Source organism: Rattus norvegicus, chromosome 19 (genome assembly GCF_021556685.1).
Source record: "Rattus norvegicus strain SHRSP/BbbUtx chromosome 19, alternate assembly SHRSP_T2T, whole genome shotgun sequence".
Taxonomy (NCBI): domain Eukaryota; kingdom Metazoa; phylum Chordata; class Mammalia; order Rodentia; family Muridae; genus Rattus; species Rattus norvegicus.
In genome coordinates, this window is record NC_141552.1 from 35,069,192 (window position 1) to 35,095,184 (window position 25,993).

A 25,993-nucleotide genomic window follows, 5' to 3' on the forward strand; every position below is an offset into this window, starting at 1 on the left:
CAGGAGTCTATGAGCCAAACCTATTTAAACCACCACACAGAGGCACACATGCATGCTCACAGAGTACTGTTCACAATTTAACCGAAAGATCAGCCTTTTTTGAAGGGAGAACTTAAATTCACGTGGCACGACTGTGTGGTTCTCATAGGTTTACAATGGGAGCTCTTTCCTTTTCTCAGTCGTGGTAGACCATCTCTATGTTAGTGGGTGACCTTCTTTGGCGATTCCACCATGAGCTACCATTTTAGGGTTGAGAAGACTTGAATAGACCTCCCTCGGCCTCTGTGCTGCTTATCTGTGGCCCGGCCTTCGCTTGGCTCTCCTTCCATCAGCCCCCAATTCTGATGCCAACTTCTCATCACTCAAGATTAGCATTGTGGGCTGGCTAGCCATAGGGTGCTGGGGACAGCCAATATGACTGACTAATAAGAAGCAGGGGCAGACCTGAGGAAAGCCACCTAAAGGGTCTCCTCTGAATGGAGGTAGCTCAGGTCTTGAAGGAAGTTCGGAGGTGGGATATGAGACATCAGACAGTTTACACTAATAATGGACTTATTGGTCTGGAGTGTAGTTCAGTAGCATGCGTAAAGTCTTGGATTCAATCCCTAGCACCAGAAAACGAGATGGGGCTTGGCGGGGAGCGGCATGGAGGGAGAGAGGGAGAAAAGGAGCGGAAGAGGGAAGGAGGAAGACAGGGAGGGAGACGAGAGAATTTATGGGGAGAGATGAGGACAGTGGCTTTTATCCTGGGAGGGTTTTCAGGTAAAAGCTGCCCCCACAAAGGATTGATGGAGTACCAAGGCAGGTGGCCATTGTAGACGTTAAGCAACACCAGAATTCAAATCTGGAAGGTGCCCTTGTAAGAGGTCTGAGTTAGAGAGGCAAGAAAGAGTGTGAGAGAGCACAGGAGTGGGCGTAGAAGATGTTTCCTATAAAGCTGCCCTCTAGACGTCTTTTCTCCTCCCACTTTGAACAGAGTCAAGGACAGAGGCAGACAAAGCCAGTTCGAGGGGAGCAGCAGTGCTCTTGTGACTGTAAAGGTTAAGCAACCCAGAACCTCAGAGCCTGGGGCCTGAGGCAGAGCTACAGGCTGTGGCGCAGCTGAGCACTGTGCCTGCTTCTTGCAGGGTCTGATTATAGCTATGAGAGCTGTTGAGATTTTTGGCAAAGCAGGAGGTTTTTTTTTTTTTTTCTCTTTTTAAGTGCTACTCTTAATACATGTTTTTTACAACTGAAAAAAAATCAACTATGCAGATCATATAAAATGGACTTCTAAATTGTCTATGCCTGTGCTCTTTGCTCTAGGTAGAACACTCTCTGCTTCTGCCTGCCCAGCATATTGAAGTTAGGTTAGGATCCCTAACCTGAATGCAGCAAGGGGCCCAGAGACCGGTTCACAATCTCTTGCCGGTCTTCAGGAACGATGGCTGCAGGGTCCTCAGGAACGATGGCTGCAGGGTCCCTAACTTAGCGAGCTTCCTTCACACACCCCCCCTTCACACACACACCCCCACGCCCGTTCTATCAGAGCTGCTCCTGCTTCTCTGTGACTGCTGGCAAGCAGATTCCTCACTCTAGGCAGCTTCTTGCTCCTGCCAAAGGATGGCACGCCAGACGGGAGAGAGATGTTAGCCAAAGCACAGTTCCTGATTTGAAGACTCTCACTCCCCCTCACCCCGGGCCGCCAATTTTAGTAAAATACCATTCCAGCTGCAGAGCTTCCAGGATGTTTTAGGAAACCATAACTCGGCAGGCCCCGGGGGGTGTTCAAGGAAACAACTTCCCAGCACCAGTCTCCTACGTTATGGCCTTCTGGTGCTGGGCATTGTGGGATGTTTGACCTCTTAGACTAGCTGCTGACAGGAGCCTCCACCACTTAGAAGGCGAACGAGAAACCGGAAGTCCTCTAAACTGGAAGTCCTCTGTAAGGCAGGAAGGCTCTGGTCAAGAAGGAAGAGACAAAAGTCGAGCCTGGATCAGAGAGGAATAGAGGTTGGGCGTAAGCCGAAAACAAGGGGAAACAAGACAAAAAAACAAAACACAATGATTGCCTTCAAACAGCAGAGGCATCGTGTGGTCTGTCCGATCCCTAAGACGCCAGCCGGGGTTCACAGGGCAACGGCAACCGGTTCTTAAAGCATTGAACTCCTCATTTTAAGATGATTTCAAAGTCACAGAAAGATGACAGGAATAATGATAAGAAATTTCAGCTGTACTCAGACAGAGCAAGCTACCAGGATGACTTTAATATTCTCTGCATGCATTATTTACTAGTGCTGTCTGCGACCTCTGGACCCCCGGTCTGTGCCCCGTGCCAAACTGCAGGTGCGCGTCCCCGTGCTTGGCTTTTACCATCATTATTGACTCATTTGAAAGTCTCGCATAATCTGCTGCATCCCCTCTGAATACTAATTTTTCAAGAATATGGATTCTTACGTAACCAGAATCATCAAAATGATCAGTATCTCCAGTCATCCAGCAATCAAAGGCGAGGTGTTTGACTTTAACTTAATGTTGCCACCAGTCCGCAGTCCTGTCAAACGTCTCCGGCTGTCCCATTCAAGTCCTTTAATGTGGTTTTTCTTGTTCAGCATGCCACATGGTGCTGCTCCATCGTCGGTTTCCTCTGAGCAGGAACATTTCCTCACTTTATCTTCCATGATGCCGAGGTCCTCAAGAGCTCCAGCTAGTTTTGCAGAGAGCTCCCGTGGGTGTGTCCAGCCTTCCCTTTAGATCAGATTATGCATTTCCTACGTAAGCATGACCTGAGAGCTGTCTCGAGTGGCGGCTATGTCACCTTGGCCTGGGGGTGGGGCAGGGGAAAGGGATTATATGTAAGAGGCTCTTTGCTGTGCCTGTCTCTTCTTGGTTCTCGCAGTTCCTAGATTCTGGAATTCTCTATCTTGAAATGATGGGTGCTTGCTTTCAGAACTCTTGGTTATTATTATTTTTTTCTTCTTTACCTGATAAGCTCTCCCCCCCTCTAATCAGGAAGGATCACAGAGCAGGGAGTGGACACGGGGGAAGACCTGGAAGTCAGAGAGGCTGTGGAAGTGGCTGGTCGGGGAACCCCATATGACTATCACAGGGTCGTGGCTGGAAGACAGAGCAGAGGGAGTACCAGGCCCTGTGGTCTTCTTTACTCTGTGGTTATGGCTGGATGGCATTTGGTTGAGAAGACCAGAGTGTGAGATTGCTGTGAATGCAGAAAATTTAGGAGAGGACTACAGAGATGGAGCTTCAGGTAGAGACGGCTGTGAGGGATTTCTCATAGGCACAAGGGAAGCCTAGTGGGAAGCGTCCTGTGGTCTTTCACTCCAGGGCCCTGTCAACTCTCTGTCTACAGAGTAGGAGAAAACCTCAAGCCTTTAGCACTGTTCAGCTTGCTAACCTGCTTTCTCAGATTCTCATATTCTCTCTCTCTCTCTCCCTCCCTCTCTCTCTCTCTTCCTCCCTTCTTCCCTCCTTCTCTCTCCCCCTCCCTCTCCCTCTCTCTTTCCCTTTCTCCCTCTCCCTCTCCCTACCCACCTCTCTCATTTTTATCATGTGTGCTAGCCTACTTCATTTGTCTTTAGTTTTAAGTGGTAATACACTGCGTCCACCGTGTACAGTTTAAGCTGTTTTCCTATCCGTGCGCGTTGAAATTGGCAAAGAGCCGCTATACAAACATTCTTGGAGAGGCCATCAAAATTGCTTTTCTTTCTTTCTTTCTTTCTTTCTTTCTTTCTTTCTTTCTTTTTTTCTTTCTTTCTTTCATGAGATTTCACCCTCTGAGGGTTGTCTGCTTGTGTGTTGTGTATTGCATTTCAGTACTGTCACCAAGAAGCATGAGAGAAGAAGGGCAGAGTCAGGAGGCGGTAGTGAAGCAGATTGCAAAATTTAGGCTACTCCATGTTCAACTGTGTCAGCAGGGAGTCGGTGTCATCTGCCACAGATGCCTGATCGCTGGCTGTGCTGCTAAGATAATCTTGAACTTGACCAATAAGATAATACCGACTTGATTTATAACCATTGGCACAGTTTACATTCTAACCAGCAGGGCTTAAGAGCGTCTGTGCTCCTTACCTGTGCCGAGACCTGCAACCTTCAGGCAGTATGTATGGCGACATTGCCTACTTGAAGAGTCAGAAATAGCTATTGTTGTAGTTTTAAACATTTCTGCAACTTAGGGGCCAGGCATGTTTTCCTGTGTGTTTTAAAAAGAGTGTGTTGTTGTTTTGAGACAGGCTCTTAGTATGTAACATGACTGATCTCAAACACAGTCCTGACTTGTCCTCTCAGTGTGGGGACTCTGTGTGCCACTGCACCCGGCTCCCATGTTCAGTGAGCTCCTCTGTCCACTGCCTCCCTACATCTTCTATTTAGCTTCCTAACTGAAGTATTCACCCATTACTGGCCTGTGAAATCTTTAATAAATGGTTTATACATATGTGTCATAGTTAAAGGGCTGTATCTACATCAGCTCATTGCTTCTCTTTTTTTAAACTTTTAACAAATGGTGTCTTCTGATCAACAAGTTTGTGATTTCAGGGTAATGTCCATAGGCAAGCCTTTGACGTTTTGACATTTTACCTTTGCTTTAAGAACCACTTCCCTTTCTGAAGATCGTTAACGTATTTCTGTATATTTATGTCTTGTTGGAGTTTTCCTTTTCTGTCTCATTGGAGTTTTCTAGCTGCTTTGTGTAAATATCTACTTACCCAGTGGTGCTCTGGGTTGACTCTAGGGCATGCTAGGCAGGAGCCCTAACACCGAGCTGTGTCTCCTATGCTGGTGGTTATTACTTTCACTTTGAGACAGGGTTGTGCTAAGTTAGGGGGGACTTGAATCTATGATCCTTCTGCCCCAGCCTTCTAAATAGCCAAAGATTACAGGCACTCACTCCCCAGGACTAGCTATACCTTCATATTTAAAGCATGTCTCTTGCAGACAGCATATCTTTTTCCTGTCAGACAATCTCTGTGTTTAAAAACTGAAAGGTTTGGTTCACATACAGCCAATATAATTTGTGATAATGATCTGGTTTAAATCTATTGGCCCGCCTTTTATCTTCTATTTTTCTCTTATGTTTTGTTTTGTTTTTTAATTTTGCCATTCCTCATTGCCTGCTTTTTAGGTATGTGTGTGATAGACTATTTATATAATGTTTAGTGTCTTCCTCCCTGCCTTTCCTCTTCTTCTTTCGCTTTCCTCTCCCTCCCTCTCTTCCTCTCCCCTCCCTCCATTTCTGTGTTTTCTTAGCTTCACCACCACCCTTACTTTAGTGTCATTTTCCAGAGCATACGCTGTGCCCTGATTTGCAGTGTAACCTTGCTATTGTGTGCTATTTCTTCTTTCTTCAAGGAGAGCATTTCTGTTTTAAACTTCTCAGATACTTGTCACTATCAATCCCAAGTGACACACATGCACCACATAGGTACAGGGAGGGGCTAGGCGTTGACGCTAACGAGACAGACACGAAGCCCACAGTCTGTTTAGCTAAACAGGAAAAGTCCTCAGCAAAGGAGAGTTGGGATTGGAACCCTAGTCTGAGCAGGAATTGGCCAAGGGAAGGAGGGACCAGATTGCTTCAGGTGTACGCACAGAGGCCTGGCGCAGTGAGGAGGGATTGGCACTTTGCTCAGGAGACATTAATACATGTAGCCTGGCTGACATTCGAGAGAGGGCAGGGCCCATATTAGCAAAAGGTTTAGACATTTTGGAAATTTCTGTCTCCCGATTGAATTAGGATTCTGGAGTTGTGTCTGTGGTATTCCGGTCATTAATATTCATTTACTGAGTGGAGAGATTGTGAGCAGATCTACTGCACATGAAATGTGTGCCTCTCCCATCTGGCTTCATGTGTCAGTTTCTACTTGGAAAGATTTTCCAGGTTTCGATAGAGGAGGGTTTTTTTTTTTTTTCAGATTTTTGAGAGAGAGACAGAAAGAGGGAGGGAGGGAGGGAGAAAGGGAGAGAGAGAGAGAGAGAGAGAGAGAGAGAGAGAGAGAGAGAGGCATATTGTTCTAGAGGCATGCCTCTTGTAATATAGGACAAATAAGAACAATTTCCCAAGGTTACCGGAAGCTTGGGGAAAGTGAGCTTCAGTTTCTTTAAGTCTGGTTGTCACAGATGGGACTGTACAGCTCACTCTGAGAGTAAGGAGGTCATTTGACGTTTTCCTGGGCTCAGTTTTCTCTTCATAATAGTGAGGCATTTGTGTGAGTCCATCGGAGGGACACCTCCGTCTTGGGCTATGGTTCACCAGTCATTTACTGGCCACTAACACCTTTGATCAGAATTGCTTTTTAACCACAAGACCTTCCAGAGAGAAATCGCTGAAATCTGAGCCCTGTGTATAAGTAACAATATGGGTGCAGCCTCTATTTGAGGCAGATGGAAGCCAATTCAACATAGCTTAGCAGTAAAGAGGCATTTATTTCTTGTGTCCAGGGAGAAGAATGTCGTGGGAACTCAGGGCTAGCACAGAGCTAGGGCTCAGAAAAGGGGTGGACGTTAGGATCTGAAGAGCCTGCTGCAGGGATCCCCACAAATGGGGGCAGCTGATCTGCAGGCCAGGCAGACTATGTTCTCCCCATCTAGGTTATGAGTTTTACTGGGGGCATTGGTCACAGAATCAATGGGAACATGAACTTGTCCCAACATGGCTGGTCCTGTGGGGTGGCCTTGTGGAAGTTCTTTGTGCACCCCGTGGGTATCCAGGTGGAGGTTACATGCATGTATAAACTCTTGGAGGAGCTAGATGAATAAAGATATCTGTGTAACTGAGCTCACCCAAACCCAGAAAGTGAACCCATTTTTCCTGGGTCTGTCTTGCTGGGCTGAGAACCAGCCTTGCCCGTGGGTTGACCCTCAAAGAAGTCTTCCGGGAGGATTTATGACTCCCAGACAACTGTACATAGGAAGAGGAAGGAAATGAGATGTGATTATTCAACTGGGGTGGAGGTAGGAGGTAGGAGGTGTGGTCAGATACCACCGACCTTCTTAGATCTTGAGAGCAATGGTAAAACCGGCCCGAGGACTCAAAACAAGCAAAGAGGCCGAAACAATGGCTTTCGGCTCCACCCCCAATGTCCTCATTTCTCAGTGGACCGTCCTTATCTTTGATTGTAGAGTGAACGTGTCTCAAAGCCAGGAGTCCAGGGCTCCAGAACACCATCAAGATGGTGGGCGAAGACCCGTACCTTATCTCAGACCTGGATCGCAGAGGCCGTCGGAGATCCTTTGCCGAGAGATATGATCCCAGCCTGAAAACCATGATCCCAATGCGACCCTATGCAAGGTGAGCCAGGAGGAGAAGTTGAGGTGCGCGGGGCAGGGCCCCCACGGATGGTCCGCGCTCTGCTTGCCATGGGCCGCTCCGTAAGTCTGTCCTTCTATCCATCTGTCTGCTTGTTTATGAATCACTGAGTTCTTGCTTCTTCCTGTGAGATACCAGCTCATGTGATGGGAGCCTTTCTTGTGCTTAGACTGCTCACAGCAAATAAACTTTTTATTAACGACTTAATTTAGTCCAGCTTCTCTATTCTTTACAACCACTCTGAAAGTTCTGGTCCCCTCTTCAGCTGATGGGGAAGCAACTGGAGAGAGGTTAAAATGTTTGCAGTTCAGCAGTCAGCCTTTATTTTTTCAACCAAGTACCTCACCATTTAACAGCTGAAAGAAAGCAATGCTTCCCCCCCCCCCCCCCAGCTTACAATTTCACTGGTACCCAGTAACAAAGCAACCTGGGCTGAGGTGGTTTGGGTGTCTCAGGTGGTCTTGACCAGTTTGCTCAGGTATCTGCTGTGCAAGGTGCATGTGCTTCTGAGGGTTCTGCGACTTCCAAGCACACATGCGCAACAATTCAGTGTATTTATTATTTCCTATATCATTAGCCACAACACCAGGCAACACTGCCTTTGCTGAGTAACAGAAGGCCAAGTGGTATCTCTTGGACTTACAGTATGCCTCAAATTTTATCTATTTTCAACAGTTTCTCAGTCCCTGTTTGTGTCTCTCTCTTTCACATACACACACTCACACATGCACATACACGCACACACACACATTCTCACACACACTCAATGCACTCACACAGTCAAACACACGCACACACACACACATTCTCTCACACACGGACTCACACAGCTTGCACACACTCATGCACTCCAGTTTGACCATATTCACTCCATATATTTTTCAAGTTTTACGGCGTCAAGTACCATATCCTTGCCATCGACATGAGCACTAAATGTGAAGAAGGAGAGATGTACAGCAGCTCCCCACCCCTGGGTATCTCCACCGCAAAGATGGTAAATAAATGAGGGGCGCTCCCCAGAGGACAGGGACAGTGAGGTAAATGCACACTTCAACAGAATGTCTGTTAAAAATCGGGACAGTCAGAGCGAACCCCATGTAGGATGACGTGCAAATCCATTCAACACATTTTTTTTGAAATATAGTCCAATAAAAATATTAAGGACTATAACCAAAAATAATTAGGTTATAATCTAATAATAATTAGGAAGCGCTAAGCTTCGAGTATGATCGCCTTTGATTCAGGACAACATAGTTAAATGTGTGTTACTCAGTGTCGGCTGTGTTTAACAGCTGACCTGCATTATCTCCTGAACATTCACCATTCACCATCTGCTCTCCTGAGCTGGGGTAAGCTCGACCAAGATCTACCCAAGGGCTAATGATTGCAAGTCTCAGGTTCCATATGTAGCTGTGATTGCAGATTAGAGCCGGGGTATGAGGGCAGGGAGCCCAGCATCCAGGAACCTGAGAGTGTTAATTTGCTCTAGGCTGGCACCCAATCCTGTGGATGATGCGGGGCTGCTGTCCTTCGCCACGTTTTCCTGGCTCACACCTGTGATGATTCGAAGTTACAAGCACACGCTGACCGTGGACACCCTGCCCCCACTATCTCCTTACGACTCATCGGATGTCAATGCCAAGAGGTACCAGGGTCACCAAGGGAGTGGCATTGGGAGCAAGGGGTTCCCAGAGTCTCTTCACCTGCTTTTGACACCCCTGTGGAAACTGACACCCACGCGAGCTGCTGACCCTTGGTGGTGGCTGTTCAATGAGATGTGGACCGGACTGCCTGCATTTCTTGCCCCAGTCTCTGGGGAATGTGCTGACATAGAGGACTATAATGTGATGCCGGGGTGGCTGTAGGATAAGTAGTTGGGGACACGCTTTACTCGGTGCTGTTTGGGCCCCTCCTGGGTTGCTGCATGAAACTCTAGGAAATCATTTCTGGTTTTTTGTTTTTTAAGTATCACCATTGTATGTCCGTACTGCAAACTACCCATATTCGCCAATTTTAACTTGTCAAAGTGTACCATTGCTTCCAACTAATTGATGTGATTTAGTAATGTTTAAGCAGTGGAACTATTCCCTACTGTCTCTGTCCCTTTACCAGAGGCAGACATCATTAACACGTTGGCGATTCTGCCTGATCTTTCCTAATCCCTGCAACCATTGTGTCATTGTGTGCAGAAAGATGTCTCCTCTTTTCTCTTTTCTCTTTTCTCTTCTCTCTCTCTCTCTCTCTCTCTCTCTCTCTCTCTCTCTCTCTCTCTCTCTCTCCTTCATGAGACAGGCCCTTGCTGTGTAGTCCTGGCTGGTCTAGGACTTGCTATGTAGACTAGGCTGGCCTAAGAACTCGGAGAGGTTCACCTGCCTCTGCCTCCTCAAGTCCAGGCTCTGCTTTTTATGTTGAAGTCAAAACATAGAACATGGGGCTGGAGAGATGGATCAGTAGATAAGAACACTGGCTGCTCTTCCAGAGGTCCTGAGTTCAATTCCCAACACCCACTCAGCAGCTCACAACTGTCTATAGAGCTGTATAGGATCTGATTCCCTCTTCTGGTGTGTAGCTGTACATACAAACAGAACACCCATATGCATCAGACAAATAACAAAAAGACAAACAAATATTTAAAAAAATTGAACACAGTTGCTTTTTCTAGTTGAAATTGTGTAGACTTGTTCATATCTGCACAAAGACATCAATCTCGTTCATTCGTTACTTTTAATGTACATGAGTGTTTTGCCTACGTGTGTATGAGCACCATGCATGCACTTGCTGCTAAAGGAGGTCAGAAGAGGGTGTCAGGTCGTGGAGTTACAAATGGTTGTGAGCTGTCACACAGTTGCTGTTAATGGCAAGCATCTCAACGGTCCCAAGCTTCGTTCTTTCTAATCGTTGCACTGAAATGGCTCCTGAGGACCTCTAATGTCTTAACCAAGGGAAGGTCCTCAAAGCTGCCATCTTTCTTTTTCCTGGGGGTTTCCCTAACTTTGACCACATGGCCCAAAGTATGACACATGCTGGAATATATACTCAAGAGGTTGAGTGCAAGTTGTGGTCTTGCTGTTAATTCCATGGGAAGAATTGACCTACCCCTTCTCCCTGCTCTGAAGAAATGTCAGCTATTGCTAATTTGCCTACAGTCTTGAGAAGGTTTCCAGGGAGCTTTGAGGGGCCAGATCAGGGTCGGTGGGGTGCTAGATTTTAATCTTGCTTTCTGGTTAGTGATATTCATCAGGATTTTTTTTTAAAAAAATTGTTTCCTTCCCAACATCAATTTAGACTATCTTCTCTCTGATGCTACCCTTTGTTCTCGTCTGATTTCCCTCAGGCCAGGAGATTAAGTATCAAATCAATGCTGACCAATGACCCCCCCAGCTCAGCCCCAGACCTCTCCTCGGAATCTGAATTCCACAAGCTCAGCAGCAACAGTAGCACTTGGATGCCTCACACGTTTCAGTATCTAGAGTGCAGGGTGTCTCATCTGGGTTTACATGGGTGTAGGCTTTTCATTTTTCTTTGCTTGTGTGTTGAATCCATAGCTACATATAGTAGGCAAGAGCTTACTGTTACCCTCTTGACCCTCAGTCCAAGCCTCATGATACTCTTCCTCTTTCCTAAAGTCTCTGTTAACCCCATCCTCACAGTTGCTAAGACTGGGAACCAGGGCTCTAGAATTGGTTCTCATTCTCTTTCCTTCCCACATCTAATCCACCATCAGGTCCTGTTGTCACCCCCGGCCCCCTGTCCTTGAATCTCCTCTTAACTTGCCAGCACTGTACCTCTGGCTTAATGCCCTTCGTGTCCTGTGTCCTTTGCTTTTGACTTGAATACCCACAGCCAACCATGCTCACGGCCACCAAGTAATCTTTCAGATATGCAAATCATGTCATCACACTGGCCCCACATGGCTCCTGGTCTTCTTATGACTATGGGTATTGTAGACAGAGGCTGATGAGGCAAGGACTTGGGAGGCACCTAGTGCAGATATTATCAACACCTCTGACTGAACATCACCCGCCCGCCGCCCCCATCCACCCACCAGTCTACCCACTATTTACTTGTCTGGAGGAAGAAGAAAGAGAAATGCTACTTTCCCCGAAGGCATCAATTCCTGGGTGGAGGGCTGTGCCATGCACCTTCACACGGTTCGTCCGCCAAAGCAGTTCCAGCTGATTGGTGATATGGACTGTCTGTCCCTTTCCCCCTCCCCTTTTTCTTTCATTGCAGACTCCAAATCCTTTGGGATGAAGAAATAGAAAGGGTAGGGCCCGAGCGGGCCTCTTTGGGCCGTGTGGTTTGGAAATTCCAGAGGACCCGTGTTCTGATGGATGTTGTAGCCAACATTCTCTGCATCATCATGGCAGCCTTAGGGCCGGTGAGTGGGGTTGGCTCTTCCGAATAGTATCCTAGGTCCCCAGCTGGGTAAAGTATGTCGTTATGAGTTCCTCTATGAGTCAGTGGCTTTAGTTCATTGTCTTTATCTCTGTGTTCCTTGGGGGTGAATTTCCACAAAGCCAATTCTTGTCAAGCACAGCCACCAGCGCTGAAATTAATGAGAATGTCTGCCTGTAAAGTCAGCCTGCTGTCATCTGGGGCCTCCTGAGTGGAGCTCCGCCCAGCGGCACTCCCTTCTCTCCACTGTACTGTTTTACAGACAGTTCTCATTCACCAAATCCTCCAGCACGTTACCAACATCTCCTCCGGACACATCGGGATCAGCATCTGCTTGTGTCTGGCCCTTTTTGCCACCGAGTTTACCAAAGTCCTCTTTTGGGCCCTTGCCTGGGCCATAAATTACCGCACAGCGATTCGACTGAAGGTGGCCCTGTCCACGCTAATTTTCAAAAATCTGTTGTCCTTCAAGACATTAACCCACATCTCTGCAGGCGAGGTAAGCTGGGCTGGGAGGAGCTTACATTTGAAAAGTGGGCCCTGTTTCTGAGAGCGTGCGGGCGGTGCTTCCGGGATGGAGTACCGGCCCCGCCTCCTTTTCCGCCGTTCATATTCTGCAAATTCCATGTTAAGTGAGGTAATGGAGATGCAAGACAACACCAGGAAGTGAGACAGAAGAGGGCTCACATCTGAGCTGCGGAGTTTGAAATGCTGGCACAGGGATAGAGGGTGGCGTCATTCAACCCCTTTGATTGCGGGTGAGGGCAATAGGACTGTATAGATCACACTATAGGTATTTGGTAAAACTGATGGGTAAAGATGAGTGTAGTGAGGGGTTGGGGATTTAGCTCAGCGGTAAAGCGCTTGCCTAGCAAGCCCAAGGCCCTGAGTTCGGTTCCCAGCTCTGGAAAAAAAAAAAAAAAAAGATGAGTGTAGTGTGAGCCTCTAATCCCCGTACTCAGAGGACAGAGGAAGAAGCAATGGAACAATTGAGGCTAGCCTAGGCTATGTAGTGAGAACTTGTTCCCTTCTGGGAAAAAAAATTCCAGTTGTGTAAGATTCCAATAGAATGCAATCATGTGCCTTCTACCTCAGAATTGACACTGTCTTAAGCCTCTAATCTTTGGTAATAAAATCTTTGCCACTTATTCAAAATAACCTCCGTGAAAAGAGTTGCTTCTGTTTCCCAGTGGCTCCTTCAACACGGTTCAAACCATCTTATGCCAATTATGAGTAGACCCTGAATGGAGGGAAACAAGAGCTGGGGACAGAGGTCAGCTAACAGAGTACCCACCTAACACGAAACCCTTGGTTTCGACCCCAGCACCACATGAACCAGGTGTGATGGTTCCTGCCTGCATATTCCAGCACTTAGGGTCTAGAGGCAGGAGGATGAAATTCACGGTCATCCTTGGCTACACTAACAAATCTGAGGTCAGCCTGGGATACACAAGACTCTTTAAAAAAAAATAGCAAAGAAGAATTTTATCTCACTTTATCTAAAAGGGGTTTGGAAGATGGCAATTCAGGGTTTGGGAGAGGGAAGCTTTGAGAGTCTTCTCTTATTCAACATTTCCTCCTTACCACATGCCTCCCCTAACGATTCAGGACAATTGTAAGAGATCCAACCACCCTAACCCTTTTCAGAAAGTCAGTAGGAAGAAGGAGAAGAAACCAAAAATAATGTGCCTCCCTAGGGTTGAGCTCAGCTCTCCTTAGACATTCTCCCCAGGTCTCGTTCCATGCTTTGGCTTACATGTTGCTTTCAATCCCATAGCCACATGGCCACAGTCTTTGCACAAAAGGGAAAGAGAGTTCTCCTCCTCCTCCCCTTCCTCCCCTTCCTCCCCTTCTTCCTCCTCCTCCTCTTCCTCCTCTTCCTCCCCTTCCTCCTCCTCCCCTTCCTCCTCTTCCTCCTCTTCCTCCCCTTCCTCCCCTTCCTCCCCTTCCTCCCCTTCCTCCTCCTCTTCCTCCCCTTCCTCCCCTTCCTCCCCTTCCTCCTCTTCCTCCTCCCCTTCCTCCCCTTCCTCCCCTTCCTCCCCTTCCTCCCCTTCCTCCTCTTCTTCCTCCCCTTCCTCCCCCTTCCTCCTCTTCCTCCTCCTCTTCTTCCTCCTCCTCCTCCCCTTCCTCTTCCTCCTCCTCCTCTTCCTCCTCCTCTTCCTCCCCTTCCTCCCCTTCCTCCCCTTCCTCCCCTTCCTCCCCTTCCTCCCCTTCCTCCTCCTCCTCTTCCTCCACATCCTCCCCCTTCTTCATCTCTTTCCATTTCCTTCTGTGATGATTTGGAGACAAGACTCTCACTGTGGAGCCCAAGCTGGCCTGGAACTCAAATTCCTCCTGTCGCCACCTTCCAGGTGCTGGGATCACACGCCTGTGCCACCATGCCCATCAGAAGAGTAGTCTTTTAGTTGGGTCTGCTGCTGCCTTGAGTAAAGCTGGACTGTGTTAATAAAGACACAAACAGCATTTCAGCATGATACCCAAAAACCCCCAGTAACCCTTTGCAGCTCTCATCTCTGGGATCCTCAATTCTATGAAACTAGCCCTCCAAAGTCATGTCAGAGAGAGACCACACAACTCTTCACATTGATCCCGCCTCCTGCCAATCAGAGCTTCGTGAAGGGTCCCAAGCCTGAACCTGTGTGCTTTCTTTCTAGGTTCTCAATGTACTATCGAGTGATAGTTATTCCTTGTTTGAGGCTGCCTTGTTTTGTCCTTTGCCAGCCACCATCCCGATCCTAATGGTCGTTTGTGCCGTGTATGCCTTTTTCATTCTGGGGTCCACCGCTCTTGTTGGGATATGCGTGTATCTCATATTCATCCCGATCCAGGTAAGTTTGGGATGTGCAACGCAAAACACTTGACATTTGTAACCGGCATACACGCCTTCACTGAGTTGTACGGAGGGAATACACCGGAAGCCCGTACCCCTCTCTATAAACACAGGTGTTCTGTCTTCAGTTGGTCCTCTGTTGTTCTCTAAGAACTTGAATTTGAGTGCTCTGGGGGGAGGAGGGAGGCTTATGCAGTCTGCCAAAGTTCCTACTTTCCTTCCCTGCATCTTGGCATGTCATTATATCAGATTCCCAGTGGTTTCCTCCAGGCCAAGTCAGCTGCCATAATGCAGAGGAAGGACCGAAGATCTCCGCCAAGTCCCCTTAGAACTTTGTTTGGCACTTGTGTTCCGATCCCTGGATTTTTAGGCCAAGTGCAATTCAGCAGTTCTCCCTGAACACAGTTGTTTGTACCTCGATTTCAGATGTTTATGGCCAAACTCAACTCAGCTTTCCGAAGATCAGCAATTTCAGTGACAGACAAGCGGGTTCAGACAATGAATGAGTTTCTGACCTGCATCAAACTGATTAAAATGTATGCCTGGGAGAAATCTTTTATGAACACCATTCACGGTAAGATGAGCAGCTGCTTTGCGAAGCACTTACATAGACGGAGCGCACTCTCTTAAGGGGTTCTTCAAATTCTGCAGGGGCCGGGCATTGCAGTGAGGGCGGGTGCTGAGGGGGCCTCCTAAGGTGCTCTATAGGTCAAAGAAATTTTCCAAGGATTGTAGCAGTTTTGTAATAAACCCAGGCATCTGTTCTAATGAATCCAAGGGTGAGTGGCATATGGTTTTGCCTTTTCTGGGGCACAGGGAGCCTGGTGCTGGCTAGTTACCCTTACAAAAATAATCCACGAACATATTGGAACAGTAAAGGAGCTGTGTCAGGCTGTTTCTTTGACTTAGATGTCTACAGTCATATATGCACACATACACACTCACACATACATACACACACATATACACACACTCACATACACATACACACATACATTCATATACACACTCACATACACATACACACATACATTCATATACACACTCACATACACATACATACACATTCATATATACACTCACATACACTCTCACACATTCACATATACACACACATACACTCACACATATACACTCACATATAAACACACACACATTCACTCACATACCCACGCATACATACCCACACATGTACACACTCACATGCACACATATACACATACATGCACACATAGATACATACACATACATATACACTCACATGTATGCATTCACATGTACACACATACACACTCACATACACACTCACATACACACTCACATACAGATCACACTCCCAGATCTATCTCCTCCTTGTTCCCAGTGGCTTTATTGTACTTACATGACCCACAGACAGAATGTTTCTTGAGCTGACATGAGGATGCATTTGTAGATTGTTCTCTTGATGGTGGTGGTGATTTTTTTGTTTGTTTTTATTTTGTTTTGAGGTCATATTAACTCTAAATGCAAATCCTAGTTGCAGATACATTTACAGACTTGCTGATGTAGCTTAGGTGGTTGTCACTCAAGGACCAGAGTCACACCTCCATACTTGTGCATCAGCACAAATTCGGGATGAAGCTGTGCTTGTGTTTCAGAGACCGGTTCTAGAGAACATGTTTTAGTTCATGTGCTGTCTGTACCTCCAGCTCCCAGGATATGAGGGAGGAGGATTTTGAGGTTTGTGTCCCTCAACTGCAAAACAGAACAACAAAACAAAACAAAACAAAACCAAAGCAAAGCAAAGCTCGTGTCAAACAACTAAACCTTGCTCCTAAAACATAAGAGAACTCGTGTCATCCTTCACCGATGAGAGAGCTCCTATCTGGGACATCAGCAATTCAATAGGACTTCTTTAAGAATATAAAAATAATTCCTTCATATTCTGAACTTGATATAATTTAATTTCACTCTATTCTGATTCCCCTGGACTTAGTTCAACTTAGCCCAACTCAGGGTAGTTCAAGTCAGTCTTGGTTTAGTGGCTCTAGATCCAATTCCTACAACTCGCAGACCAGGGGAGCCACTACACAGTGGCTAGGAAAGGGTTTCCACCGAAAGGCTAGTGAGTATGGCAGGGCTCCAGACTAATCCAGAACCCATCTGCTTCTCTCCATTCCACTGCCACCCTGGTCCAAGCCAGTCTCTTCTCAGAGACTACACAGAGGTAGAAGCAGCCGATGCCTCTCCCCCGCTAGAAATCCATCAGTGGTCTCTGCTCACTTAGATCGTTCAGATTTAGGTCTCTCTAGTGAAGTCCTTCATTTGGCTCAGTAGCTCTCACCTCTGATGACTTTGTTTTCTAATAACTTTTGCTCCCTTTACTCCAGTCATGAGGACCCCTGTTTGTTTCTAGAGCAGCATCCCATGCTCCTCCTTGCTTCAAGCCCCTTTACTGCCTGGCCTTCTGTTAGACATTCATTTTGACTTTGTTTTGATCTTCGGTCCCCTCTCCATCCCTGACTTCTGGAGGCCACCTGGACCAGTGTTTCAAACCTGGTCATACCCTACCAGTGTCCTCTTATCCCTTAGCTCTGGTTATTTCTTTCTGATGACCAAACACAATTTGAGTATTTTATGTATCTGAGTGCTCTGTCTTCAGACGCACCAGAAGAGGGCATCAGATCCCATTAAAGATGGTTGGGAGCCACCATGTGGTTGCTGGAATTTGAACTCAGGACCTCTGGAAGAGCAGTCAGTGCTCTTAACTGCTGAGCTCTCTCTCCAGCCCCTAGACACAATTTGAAATCATCTCACTCAGTTTTTATTATCATTGTTGCTGTTTTTCTTTTGCAACAGTATTTCAGGTTAGCCTGGAGCTAACTGTGAAGCCCATGCTTGCCTCCAAGCCAAGATCCTTTTGCCCCCACCTCCCAAGTTGGTGGGCTTGTAGGCATTTATTTCCGTTTTTCCTCATTGCCTATCTTCCTCACTGGGAGAGGGATAGGACTCTGTTTACTGGCACAGCACCTGTCATAGTAGACACCAAACTAACCTCCCAAATGACTGAACCTATGATTCGCCATTATGTCAGGTAAACTGGGAGAGTACCACAAATTGCCTGAGAGAAGGTTGGGAGTTAGGGCTTAAGGGGAACCCCCCAGTAGGTGCAAAGGTGTGGACACTGTGCATTCTTTAGGAAAAAGGCAGGTGGACAGTAGAGCCCTGGATTCAATGCTTGAAAGGAAAACACTATCTCCTGCTGAGGTCCTGTTCTGTTCAGAAGGCACCATACTGTCTTCTCCTTGTCACAGTGGATAGAAGAATGTGGGATCCAGTGAGGTAAGAAAGCTGTGCTGTTACAGTGCCCATGGAGGCTAGAACTAGGCTGGTTACTATAAACATCAGGGAATACTTGTGAAGACGTAGCATTCTCTTGAAGTTTTGTGTCTGTTCCTGGAACACCTGGCAAGGGCCACGCTTTGAATGTCTCCAGGCTACTATACATGGCTGTGGCTCCGAGATGCTTATGATTCTTCCCTGCACCTAAACTTAGGGAGCAAGCACATAACAGCTCAACCACAGAGTCTGGGCAGTTGAAGGTCCACTCAGATGAGGCTCCCTGGGCCCGGATGGGCCTTTCCATCCTGTTACTCTCCACACTCTTATTCTGGTCTCACTGTGCCCATCCCTGTCTTGCAGAATCCTTGTCAGACTCCTGTCGAATCTGATTTGTGACTCAATCTATGGAGTATCAGGGCTGACAGGGACCTTGCAAACCATCAGCTAGGAGCACTGAGATCCTGGTTCTGCTAGGTTCATGTCCTGGAGATCCAATGTTTCATTTCACCTTCATTTGGAGAAGAATCAGGCAGAAACAATTCATATATTTTCATTCATATCGTTAACTATTCTATTGCTACAACCAAACATCATGACCAAGGACTCTGAGGAGAACTATTTAATTGGGAAGTTTCAAAGGATTTTTTTTTCCATGATCGGCATGGCAGGAGGTACGGTGGTAGGCAGGCAGGTATGGCACTTGAGCAGTAGCTGAGAGTTTATATCTTGATCTATAGGCAGCAAGGAGAGGGATGAGCTAGTTTGGGTCTGGCACGGGTTTTTGAAACCTCAAAGCCAACTCCCAGTGACATACCTTTGCCAGGAAGGCCACATCCATTCTAACAAGGCCACACCTCCTCATCCTTCTCAAACAGTTCCATTAACTAGGACAAAGCATTCAAACATGTGAGACAATGGGGGGGGGGTCATTCTCATTCAAGCCAGAACATTTTTCTTTCTCTTTGAGCAAGTGTGCATGTGCAGTATGCAGTATGTATACATGCTTGTGTATGTATGGGTGCAGGCGTGTGGAGGCCTGAAGGTGACATTTGGTGGCACCTTCATTGATCACTCTTTACCAAGTCCATTGAGGCCAGGTCTTTCACTGAACCTGGGACTTGCTGATTCTGACTTGTCCAGCTAATCGTTTTGCCCCAGATATTCCCTTCTCTGCCTTCTGAGTGCCAAGATTCTAGTCAATGACCCTTCCTGCCCAGCTTTTATGTGGACTCTGGGAGCCCAAATTCTTGTCCTTGCAATTGTACGGCAAACATTTTACCTGCTGAGCCTTTTCCCCAGCCTGGGAGCAGTTCTTAAGGCTGGAGTTTGGCCTGCAGCATAAAATCACTCCCTGATCGCCTTCTCTTTTGCAGACATAAGAAAGAGAGAGAAAAAATTACTGGAAAAGGCTGGATACGTCCAAAGTGGGAACTCAGCCCTGGCTCCCATAGTGTCTACCATAGCCATTGTGTCTACTTTCACCTGCCACATTTTCCTGAAACGCACACTCACTGCCCCTGTGGTAAGAGTTACCTCTAACCAGGCCACTTTTGCACCCTATCCTTGGTGAGCCCCTGGTGAGAAGCCCCTTTCCATCATCTCTCTTGTGCCTGGCCGGCATCAGAACCCCCAGTTGCAATATACCAAATGAGGCCAGGATATTTCATTGGATTAATTAATTAGAGTTAAATTTAGCTGCTCCGTGCTAGAGGTTGAGCCCCCGGCCTTGCCCATTCTAGGTAACCACCACTGAGTGGTTGGACCAGACTCTGATTCCGTATGCCTGTGAGTGCTTGGGCTGAGCTCGGGAGGATCTGCCCACTATTCTGACTCTGTCCATGCAGGGCAGAGGTGGCTGTTAAGAGTTGAGCACAGTTGGTGAATTGGTAGGGGGTGGGACCACCGGTTTGGGAATGGGGTATAAAGGAGACCTAGAGCGCACTTGGCTGCTTGGCTGTTTTTCCCTCCTGTGGTATGTGCTACAAACAGGGGAGCTCTAGATTGTTCTCTGGTAAGGAGAAAGCAAAGGGATTTTCAGGCTATGGCCAGAGTCAGGGTTCTTCCAAGCTTGAGAGCTGGGCCTAATCTGTTGAATTCTTCACTCTCCCACTACCCAGCTGTGACCTGTCAACAGCCTTTGGCCATCCCAAGCTTTGTTTCCTTTGCCCACAAGCAGCCTGGTTGTAGCTCCTGTCAGTGTAGCTGGGAGGAGGGGGTGAGTGAGTAGTTTTACCCTGGGAATGAATCGTCAGGATGGGGTGAGGGTGGGGGGCCTGGGGACTCCTTACATGCTCTATATGACCTGCTTCCACCCACAGCATGTGGGTGTGGGTTGAAGCCTCTGAGGGGAAGGGGGATGGATGTGAAGCATGAGAGCTTTTGACAAGAGAACAGAACATTAAAAGATAAAAGAGGGGGTTGGGGATTTAGCTCAGCGGTAGAGCGCTTGCCTAGGAAGCGCAAGGCCCTGGGTTCCCCTGGGTTCGGCCCTGAGTTCGGTCCCCAGCTCCGGAAAAAAGAACCAAAAAAAAAAAAAAAACATAAAAGAACGTTGAGCTAGAGGGAAAACGGATCTTGGCTTTAATTGAAGAAAACACAACTAAGGTAGTAAACCAAGTGTCTACAGGACAAATAGCTGGAGGAGAGTCAGCAAAAGCAAGGGAGGAGTATGGGGGCGTGCGGGGGGGGGGGATAGGGCAAGGGATCAGGTATAACTAACTTCCTAGAGGAAACATAGCACCCCCAAGCGAGGATGTCAGGGTGGGGTGGGAGGTCATGAGGAGAAGCAGGAGCTTCTGCTTGGCCATCCTCTGTCAATCCCATCAACACCCACGTTATTTTTGTTCGTGAGAGGGGCGATGTCAGTTCAGGCTCTTTGGGTCCATTTCACTCTCACTGTAAGACTTTTTGGACTTGGTCAGGAGCCCAAAGCCAGAATGTCTGGCAATAGTGTCCTGCCCGAGCAGAGCGCTGCTCAGTTATTGTGACTGCTTTTGATGGTCCCCAAACATATATACATGCACGCACGCACACACACACACACACACACACACACACACACACACACACACACACACACACATGCACACACCCTCTAGTTCTATTACATCAAAGAAAGGAAAAACCAAATGATGTTAATTTTTCTGACATGATAATTTAGAAGAAAGCCAAGATCCAGACTAAATCTCCTGATTCAGAATCCGTTTGCTTCCCTTCCTCTGCTAGGGTCATGGCATCCTGAGATTGGCTTCCAGGTCAGTCAGGTAGCCTGTGTACTGTCCATTGAGATCTACTTTTTGTTGCTGTTGTTGCTGCTGCTGTTATTTGTGCCAAGGTGGTACTTTTGGATTTCGAGGGTTAGGAGCAGATGTGATAGAAGCCTTTGCTGCTATTCTCTTAGCAATGTAGAATTCGCTCAAACCTGGGACGGGCCTACAGGGCCTGCTCAGCAGCAGTCAAGGTCACCTGGGATCTGCCGGAGGAAGCTGTGTTATTAATTTCTTAAGTGGGGTAAACAGAGGCTGCTAGATGAAAGTCAGACATGTGAGAAGATGGTGTTTGAGAGATGAAGCCCTGCCCACCAGGGCACCAGCTGAAAGAAGAAAGTTTGTCTTTACCGAGGATCTCCATTATCCAAGGATACGGGATAATGGTCAATGGGGAAACCCCGACAGTCAGTGACTCTGGATCTGTGTGCTCTGCAGAAAGATGCTGTGGCCCCAGAGGGTCAGATAACTCTGACTTGGCCTAGATGAAAGTGAGTTAGGCAAACCTGGACAAGGCTTTGAATCAGCAGTCTTGGTTTGAATAAGGACACTTGTTGTGAATAAGGATATGTATGAAGATGATCAGTTGGGAGATAGTCTGGATGGCAAATAGGTATATGTTTCCCTACCTTTTTTTTTTTTTTTTGGCGAAAATTCCCAAAACAAAATAGATTAAAAAGCCACTGCTCCCAGTGTGCCAGCCCATGGTTTCTGAGCCGTGAAATGAAAAAAACATTCCTCTGTGAGTTCCAACTGTGCCACTGCTTCTTCTGTTAGTAAGCATGACACCCTCCCTCCCCACTCCCATGGATAGAGCAGCTTGGAGCTAAAGCAACTTGCAGTCTCTCTGTTTCCTCCTTCAGGCATTTAGTGTGATTGCCATGTTTAATGTAATGAAGTTTTCAATTGCAATCTTGCCTTTCTCGGTCAAAGCAGTGGCCGAAGCCAGTGTCTCTCTAAGGAGAATGAAGGTATAAGTAATGCTGGGTGAGTAGGGCAGAGATCTCACTTTTGGGGTGCCTGGGGTGATGCTTGGAGATGGGGATGGTGCTCAGATCTACTGGGGGCCTGGGTCGTGCCTGCAGCTGTGTGGACATGAAGAAGAGTCAGTGGGCAGCGGAGAGAATGAATGGCCAAGGTTTTGCAGGAGATGCTCTGGCGGGGGGACATGACAAGAGTCTTTATTGACAGAGGGTGTGCTCCTAACTTCCCACAACCCGTCCAAGGTGGGAGCCTCATTCTCTCCAACAGTGCCACTGACTCTGCACTGACTCCACCCTCAGTTTGTCCCTCGATGAGTGTAGGGACACGTACCACCTCAGGGTTGTCATTGAGCCACTCTGTTCACCAAAGACAATCGGAGACATGTAAGAAATGAGAAGAGGGGAGGAGAGGAGAGGAGAGGAGAGGAGAGGAGAGGAGAGAGGACAGGAGAGGACAGGAGAGGACAGGAGAGGACAGGAGAGGAGGTGGGGAGGGGTGAACAGAGAGAGAGAGAGACAGACAGACAGAGATAGAGAGACACAGACAGAGACAGAGAGATAGAGAGACACACAGACAGAGAGACAGAGAGATAGAGAGACACAGAGAGACAGACAGACAGAAAGAGACAGAGAGACAGACAGATAGAGAGACACACAGAGAGACAGGCAGACAGACAGAAAGAGACAGAGAGACAGAGTATTCATCTTAGGAGCTCTCATTCTGGTACAGAACCAGGGGCCCTCGTAAGCTCCGTGCTTATAAGTGAGTTGCTAGCATGGCATTTGATGGGTGTAAGGTTCCGACAGGAAAAGGAGGACATTCTTGACCACAGAATGGCAGCTTGGCTGTCCTGGGCTCCTGTGCCTGTTTTCTTGTTTCTGAGCCCTGTCCACTGTCCTCTCAATAGGGAGGGGCAGTCCTGTAAGCCAGGACTGGAAGGCACACGGTTGGCTCTTACGGGCATGCAGATCAACAGTCCCTCATTCACTCTGTATATCCCTGTACTGGAAAACAAGTGCAGGCGTTTTGGATTCTGGGAAGGGTGCTCTCTCTTGACTCCCAACCTCCACACTGTGCCTTCACCCTCACGGAGGTCTCCATCACTCGTCTTCTAAACGCAGCATGATTTATATAGGCCAGTCCTCTTTTTCTAAACCTGTTGTCCTCTGACCGATCTCACACTCAGTTCCTCAAGAGCTGTTAAAGTATTGGCCTGCCCACCAACACACCCCTCACCAGCACTGCGAACCCCTGTCTCTCCCAGGACTGTGCCTGAGCCCTTATCCCTGGCCCCGCAGTTTCTCCATCCTTGTTTCCCATCCTGTTTCTACCTTGAGCTGTGAGTTTCAGCAATCCCGGATGGCTTGTTTCATGCTGCGCAAACCACTAGACGGTGCTCTGTTCCCCTGTCTGCCCCGCTGTGGTCTCAACTCTCATTTTCCTGCTCTCTCCTCTCCCTCTTCTTTGTACAGACTCAGCTTAGGTACCAAACACACAGACTTCAAGAAAGGGGAAGAGTAGGCCTCGTCTCTGATCACTAACAGGCTGTGTCCTTGTCATACTCGACTGCACAATTCTGTGCATGCCCCTTTCTCACAGACAACCTCTTCAAGGCCAGGAACCACTCTTGTTTATGTGTGAGTCTCTACTATGTACCCCCGGAGGTCTGACATGTACCATTTAGTTAACTTGCAAGTGTTTTATTGAGCTGAGTGAGGGAGAGGACAAATGGACCTCATTTTCATATGAATCTGTCATGCAGTGAAGGCCATCCCCTGTGGGCAGAGGCTCACTGGCTTACAGACAAGGATGAACCGTAGCTGGTTCTGCATTCTCCAATGGGGGTGACCCACCCAGGCCTGAGGGTTCAAAGATACCAGTTCCAGACAGTTTGAATCCATGGACTATTTATGCTGCAACACTCCTGGGGGAGTAACTTCTGATCAGTCCTGATTGTCTTAGGTAGAAATGCCAAGATTCTAATTTGGGGGTCGTTAGAGGATATTTTGGGAGGATTCTTACAAATGGATGACATCTACCCACTTACTGTTGTCTCTTTAATCTTAGAAAATTCTTGTAGCTAAAAGTCCCCCATCCTACATCACCCAACCAGAAGACCCAGATACTATCTTGCTTTTAGCAAATGCCACCCTGACATGGGAACAAGAAATCAACAGGAAAAGAGGCCCATCGAAGACACAAGATCAGAGAAGGCACGTTTTCAAGAAACAGAGGGCAGAGCTATACAGTGAGCAAAGTCTCTCAGATCAGGGAGTTGCCAGCCCAGAGCGGCAAAGTGGCAGCCCCAAGTCAGTACTACACAACATCAGCTTTGTGGTGAGAAAGGTGAGTGTATCGGTCAGCTTTGGGTTGTGATAGTGAAATATCTGAGGCAATTAATCTATGAAGGGCCAAAGTCTGGGAGCCTGGGGAGATGGCTCATTAATGAGGTGCTTGTCATGCAAACCTGAGGACTTGAGTTTAGAGCCCCAGCACCTACCTAGAAAGCCAGGTACTGCCGTGCACACCCGTGATCCCAGCACTAGGCAGGCAGAGACAGGGATCCTCTCAGAGATCAGTGTAGACAGACCAGGTTCAACGAGAGACTCCATATCGACAAAAGATGAGAGAAGAGTGATTGAGGGAAAAGCCAGAGTATGGTATGTGGAGGGGAGAGAGAGGAGAGAGGGAGGGAGGGAGAGGGAGGAGAGGAGAGGGAGAAGGAATGGAGAGGAGGGGGAGAGGGAGAGAAGGGATTATTTTGACTGAGTTTTGGATACAGTTCAAGATCAGGCTGTGGGCCTCTAGCAAAGGCTTGGGGTGGGTAGCAAACAAATCACATCGTGTGACAGGAAACAGAATAAAAAAAATGGAAGTTCCATAGTTTCCTTCTAAGGCATGGCTGCAATGACCTAAACACCCCTCCCTATAGGGTATCTGCTCCTAAAAGTCAACACTACTTGGTAACAGTGCTATCATAGGAACTAATGCCCCCTTGAGGGGAATTCAGCAACCAAATTGCAGCAGTAGGTGTGTGTTTTGAAGGCCTCACCCTGCCTCCTTGTGCTATGTGTCAATGGCTTTTCTCAAGCCCCACAAAATGCAGTTTGAGCTGGAGGTGATGCTGGGATGTCTCCAACCAGGTCTTCTGTCTTCCCTGTCCAACTTTATAATAGTGTGCGTAAGTGTGTTGGCATCCTCTCAAGTTTAAGAGAAGATGGTTTCCACTGGTACTGATTTCCATGCCTCTGGAGCCACTGTAGTTCCGTTTCACTTTGTTATTGAGAAGGAGTATTACTGTGTAACTTAGGCTGGTCTTGAACTAATCGTCCTCCTGCCTCAGCCTGCCTGTGCTGGATTATAGATGTGGGTCACTACACCACCTACTGTTCTAGTTAGAATTTTGTTTCCCAAAGATGCTCGAGGCAGAATCCAAAGTATTTAGCGCATTCTGTAAGTGTCTCGGGTCTAGAAAGCTACTTCACGAATGCTGCCTGCACCTTTGTTGCAAATCCAGGCATTGCTGTTCACTGAAGACAGGAGAGAGCAGAACAGGAGGGCTAAAAAGCAGGCTCCTTACCTACCAGTTTCCTGAGCATGTCTGAGGAAATTAGGGCACAGGTTCAGAGGTCAGGGGGACCCTGAAAACCCCTGAGCCCTTACCAGTCACGGGCTTAAATAGATGGTCCAATTCATGTGACTCCAACTGACTAGATTTAAGGGTGTTTCTAATTTCCCATTATAATGTTAAGAGAGACAATCTACCCAGCACACGATTAACTTTTTTTAAGCTATTCCACCCACTACTCCATTTTGTGACTGAGGAAACTGAGGCACGAGGGTAGCTAAATAACAAGGGCTAGGTCACATAGTGGACTGCACCCCTACGACATC

General features: G+C 47.5%; 1 protein-coding gene across 2 annotated transcripts in view; it reads left to right on the top strand.

The window, feature by feature from the left end:
* The window catches only part of Abcc12 (ATP binding cassette subfamily C member 12), a 67,627-nt gene that overhangs the window by 768 nt on the left and 40,866 nt on the right, over positions 1 to 25,993 (top strand). For both annotated transcript variants that reach the window (XR_015643304.1, NM_199377.1), the window contains 9 exon segments: positions 7,114 to 7,282; positions 8,790 to 8,945; positions 11,534 to 11,681; positions 11,961 to 12,197; positions 14,353 to 14,526; positions 14,955 to 15,102; positions 19,223 to 19,371; positions 21,979 to 22,086; positions 24,167 to 24,445. Coding sequence is in view for 1 of the 2 variants with exons in the window: in NM_199377.1 (NP_955409.1) it covers positions 7,164 to 7,282; positions 8,790 to 8,945; positions 11,534 to 11,681; positions 11,961 to 12,197; positions 14,353 to 14,526; positions 14,955 to 15,102; positions 19,223 to 19,371; positions 21,979 to 22,086; positions 24,167 to 24,445 (1,518 nt within the window). In the remaining variant the exon portion in view is untranslated.